Here is a 5,597-nt window from a genome sequence, read left to right as displayed (position 1 = left end):
TTGTGGTCTCCGGTAGTGCGTATTTTGCCTAGTGGCGAAGTACACACGTTCCTGGGAGTCCGATAGCTCCGTGTATTGAGTATATTGGGGGGTGTACCCCTTTTTCTGGCGCTTTTCTCCCGTTCGGGTGCTACCTTTGGAGGATCTTTTACTCCTCGATCCCTGGGAAGGGCCTGTTAAGCTAGCAGTCGGGGCAGCATGTGAAGGAGCTTGTCCATTCACCCCGGACGGGTTTCCAAAATGAGAGGATGCTGGCGCCAAAGCTTGGCCCTGGCCATACTCGGGGGTAGCAGAGAATTGTATGCCACTCACCTGTGGAGTCGCGGTCGGGGCAGTACCCGAGGGTGATACTCCAGGCATGTACCCTGCTATCCCGGTGGGATAATAGCCTCCATAAGCCACGATTTGGGCTTCTTCGAGGTTGATATATTTTTGGACTCTTTTCTGGAAGTCCTGGAGGCTAGCGGCCCCTTCTTGTTGCAACTCATTCCAAAAGGGAGTCCCAGTACGGATTCCTGCTTGGAGAAGTGCAAGCTGTTGTCCGTCATCAACCTTCTTGGTCTTCGAGGCTTCCTCTCGGAACCTCTTGATGTAATTTTTCAAGGTCTCAGTGGGCAGTTGCTTGATATTAGTCAAGGCACTGACTTCCAAGTTGACCTTTCTTGCGGCGACAAACTGTCTCCGGAAGTGGGTCTGGAGCTTGTTCCAACAGCCCACGGATCCTGGTTCCAGCTTTTTGAACCATTCCTCCGCGGACCCACTCAGAGTGAGTGGGAAGCACAGACATTTGGCGTCAGTGCTGACCCCCATGACCGTCATGACACGGCTGAACCGTGACAGGTGGTCGTTGGGATCGGAGTTCCCGGTATATGCCGCCATTTCGGGCATCTTGAAGTTTTTAGGGAGCTCCGCCTCCAAGATGTGCTTGGCGCACGGCTCCCGATCCTCGCTGTCTGAATCGGAGTCGTCTCCCTTCTGCCTCCGGGAGACTCGAGCAATGTCTTTTCGGAGTATGGCAAGTTCCGCCATAATTCCTTCATTTAGCGTACCCGAGGAAACCACGGGCCCGTATCTTTTTTGGTCAAGGTGATCCCGGAGGTCACCTTGATTCCCATTGATTTGATTTCTCAGATCAATGGGAGGACATCTCTGTCCTCTTCTCCCTCTACCCCCTGGTTCCTGGTGCACAGAAACGCTTTTTCGGTCCCCTCGATCCTGAGGGCCAAGACTCCCTTTTTGGGGCTTGCCCCTCTGCGGAGCTTTCCCTTTAGGGAAATCTTAGCGGACCTTTCGCGGATCCTGCACCTTTTTCTTTCGCCCAGGGGTAGAAGTAGGGTTTTTTGTCTGATTTCCCTCAGCAGGGTATCTTATGGGGCTAGGTTCCCTAGATTTCTGCTGCTGGGAATTAGGCGAAGATGTCACTGGCTCCCTGTTGAGACCAGCGGTCATTGCCTTGGGGTGCACGTGAATGCCAGCTGCTTCCATGGCTTTCTTCATGGCTAGCATCACTTCCTACATTTTCTGGTTTTGCGCTTTCTGAGCTTCGATCTCGACTTCGTGATCGATAGCTTTTTGTATGAGAAGCACCAGTTCTGAGTAACTTCCTTCGTCATAGGCATACTCGTCGAGGTTTCCCTCGTAGTCCTCATCGGGGTCTATTTCTTCTTCCTCGGACTCCTCTGCTGCTCTTGAGGCAACATCTTCCTCGTTTGGGTCTTGAGCATCTTCCAGAGGGCGAGGCTGACGTGTACTTCTTGTCTCCACCATATTTGTGAAGTCAAATGCTTGTTGTGTAGCAGCTTTCTTCAGCTCTCAATGAAAGCACCAAAATGTTGATCGAGATTTTCGGCAACTACTAAAATATGATTATAATAATGAGCTGTAAGAAAGCGAGAGAAGGGTTTTTACGTGGTTGGGGCGTTAATGAGCCTTAGTCCACGAGTCTTTGTTATTAATGGATGTATTTAATACAGATTCCACACTTGAGGGAATGTCACCTTATAAATACAGAGAATGTTCTTGGTGAGTATTTACTCTTCTTGCTCATATGCAACCCCAGATTCTCGATCCCATTTAATGAGCTTTGAGGGGGTATTTATAGTGTTTTGGTGGGGTAATCCCTAGAATTGTTCTTACAAACGTATCTGTAAGTATCCATAAAGTTGGGTATTCCCAATGAATATACCATGAGTAACGCATGGTCAAATCCCTAGGTGCTGTAGGGTTTTTATGAGGAATGTCCTTTTTGCCTTGTGATTGATGTGACTCTTCGCAGAGTAGCCGTCGCTAGACTTAAATGATCATTACTGTGGCGCTGTTGTTTGGAGGTTGTGCCGTCAGACTTTATTGCGTGTTGCAGTCCCAACATGCTTCCTCCCATGCAGCATTAAATGCGATTTGATTGCTCAGGAGAAGCCTGACATCTCACGGAGAGGCTTTATGCTATGCGAGCTTCCGGGAGCACCTTGCACTCCGGGTGCCTCCTCCGGGACCTATGCCCAGGGGGCTTCCTTATGGCATACAAAGACTTAGCAAATATTTACAAGTTATCTGATCCACGTGTCCCTGTTCGATTGGTCCACATATATTGGGTGAAATCAGGGGCAACAATTACCAAAAAAAATCGACCGTTCAATGGCGATTTTAACTGTTAGCGATTTTTTCGGTTTTTGGTTTTGTCGGTTTCGGTTCCAACCAACGGTATTCAGTGGGTCGGTTTGAAGGATTTTTTCGATTTTCTAGATTTTATGCTCACCTCTAACTACAGGGACCCTTTCATATGAAATAACCAACGTTGTAGGATCCCTATGGCTACAATTTTTTCATATCCATATAGTGTCAACTAAAACAACGTCGGTAAATTTCGTCAAAATTGATGCTATATTAATTATTCCATGGTTTTAATAAAGATTGAAGAGTTTAAAATGGTATTAACTCTCAATTATTATTAAAAAGAATTTTTACAAAAATATTGAATTTTGGACAAAAGTTTACAATTTTACAGCTACACAAATTTTTTTACAAAAATATTTTCTTTTTATAAAACAACCTAAAATAACCGTAAAACAACATAACAGAACAATTAAAAACAATAGTAAAACAACTAAAAAAACAACCGTAGCACAACCGTGAAAACTTAACACAGTATACAGTATAAAACTTACACAGTATTTTTGAAAAAAAATTCTACCCTACAGTAAAAAAGAAAAAAAAATAAAAATTTCAGTATGTGGTGTAATTACATAAAACACCATTTTTTGTAAAAAAAATTACATTTTTACGTTTACACAATTTTTCTTATATTTTTATGGTTTTCCATAAAAACAACAAAAAAACTACATAAAAGTAACATGAAAATAACATCAAAACAACAACAAAAAATAACAAAAAATCAACAACAAATTAACAAGAGTACAACATAAAAAGATTGTATTTTCTGTAAATAAAATTAAAAAAAAAATTGTAAAAATATTTAAAATTCTGTAAAACTGTATTTTTGTAATTTTTTGTTATTTTTGTGTATTTGTGTATTTGTGAAATAATCCCTAAAATCATTATCATTATAAATGGCAAAGTTAGTATAATTTTCTTTAAAAACAATAACTAAGTAATAATTAGCATATATTAAATATTCACTCCCTTATAAAGATTAAGCGAAGCGACTAAACTTTCCAACATGATACCACAGATTTTTATTTATTTCCTTGTTTTGCTTTCATCTCTCTTTTATCCGTGCACATATTCATCTTAAACTGAAAACCAATATTATATAGCGTAGCACTTTTTTTTTTTTTTTTTTTTTTTTTTGAGAAAACGTAACAGTTACTTAAGTAAAGGAAAAATAAATGAAAAAATTTCATCCCCTAAAAATAAGAGCAGAACAATAGAAAAGAAAATGCTTAATTTTTATATATAGTAAAAAAATGCTTAAGTTTAAAACCTTCATTAATTATCGGTTAATTTTTACTAAATGTACATCAAACAAAAGCACGGCGTCGTTTCGCAGGTTTTGCTTTCAGTTACTGCAAAACACAATCCCTCACAGGCGCGTGAGTCAGCCAAATCGAACCGTGGCTGTGGTCTCACGCGCCAAATTTAATTTCTGCAACAACAACTCCCTGTAAAACCTCTGAATAAACTCCTCCGCTGCCTTGTCGACTGGGAACTCATCGTCACTGCCGTTAGTGCTACCGCCTCCTCCTCCTCTGAGGGACGACTTAACGGAGCTAACAACCGAAACGACATCGTCTTGTTTAGTATTACCACTCCCGTAGTACTGCTTGTAGTAACCGACGTCAACGTGTTTCTTATAATTATTATTATTATTAATATTATTACTAGCATTAGCATTAACATAACGGTGACGGCCTCCTCCGTTTCTGCGCTTATTATTTCTGGAAACACGGTCAGCGGAGTAGATTCGATGCGGTGGGGTGCTGCTGCAGCTGAACTCGTAGTCCCTCGGGGACACGAACGACATTCGAACGTCGTGGGAGCTACAGCCTAAGGCCGTGTTGTGGCGAATCATGAGGTCGTTGAATGATTTGCCGAGTACCTTCCCACGTTCCATCATATCAGGGATCAAGATCATCAGGCGCTTTCGCTTGATCGACATCCCCTTTTGGATCATGAACATGATCAGACGAACCGCGTTGCTTAATTTTCTGGGGATTAGCGGTGTTGATGTTGATGATGATGGTGGTGGTGGTGGGTTAGTTTCCATGGTTGGGTTTGGTAGCTTGAGATATATATATATAGAGAGAGAGAGAGAGAGAGAGAGAGAGAGAGAGAGAGAGAGAGAGAGAACTAGAACGAGGATGGATGAAGAGAGCGAGAGAGGGAGGAAGCTAGAGGAATATTTAGTTCTGTGGCATAGGAGTGGAGAGAGAGTGAGTGAGGTACTTATAAAAGGCTCGACATGGAAGAATATGGGCCCGGCTCACCAGACTGTTTTATTAATTAATTAATTTCTTTTTTATTGCTTTTGGTTTGTTGTGGATGACATGACTGTATTTATTTATTACTCACTGGTTTATGTTTTCATCTATATCCTTTATTTTTTTTTAATGATATATGCTTTATCATTTTAGTTTTTATAATATTATCCTTTTCCTTTCTTCTTCTTCTTTTTGTTAAATAATTTGTGTTATGATGTGCTTTATCATTGGTAGACTGATTGAAATTGTTAGATTTGGCTTTTTGTTTGGACATTTGTGTGGGCTGGGCTGCATTATTAATAAGAAGAAATTACATTCTATATCCTTTTTATATTGTTCTTTTTTATTTTTACCTTCTTTTTTAAAATCTATCATTGTTACCTCTTTTTTTAAACATTGTACCAATTTTGCCCATGTCACTTCAAGATACTCTTCATGTGATTCTTTTATGTAAGGGTATTTTGGATACAATACATATAAAAAGAGGTATGTTTCAAATAAATATAAAATTAGAGGTAAATTTGATTAATTGATGAATAAAAGAGGCATTTTTCAACTTACCCCTTATTATAAAGTTACTATATTAGTATATTTTTACTAATCCCCAAATGGTATTTGCACATCATATTATATGCATTGTTTGGTTTATTCTTTTTTTGA

At 40.3% G+C, this 5,597-nt stretch overlaps 1 protein-coding gene across 1 annotated transcript; it reads right to left on the bottom strand.

Moving 5' to 3' along the window:
* Positions 1-3,884: 3,884 nt before the first annotated feature.
* On the bottom strand, positions 3,885-5,349 carry LOC115711973 (uncharacterized). The gene has a single exon (XM_030640175.2). It carries the CDS (start codon positions 4,721-4,723, stop codon positions 4,055-4,057), a length of 669 nt encoding a protein of 222 aa, XP_030496035.1. The 5' UTR covers positions 4,724-5,349; the 3' UTR covers positions 3,885-4,054.
* Positions 5,350-5,597: the final 248 nt, after the last annotated feature.

Source organism: Cannabis sativa, chromosome X, assembly GCF_029168945.1.
Source record: "Cannabis sativa cultivar Pink pepper isolate KNU-18-1 chromosome X, ASM2916894v1, whole genome shotgun sequence".
NCBI classification, from domain to species: Eukaryota; Viridiplantae; Streptophyta; class Magnoliopsida; order Rosales; family Cannabaceae; genus Cannabis; species Cannabis sativa.
Note: the sequence above shows the minus strand (reverse complement) of the source record. Positions and strands in the feature narration are given on the sequence as shown.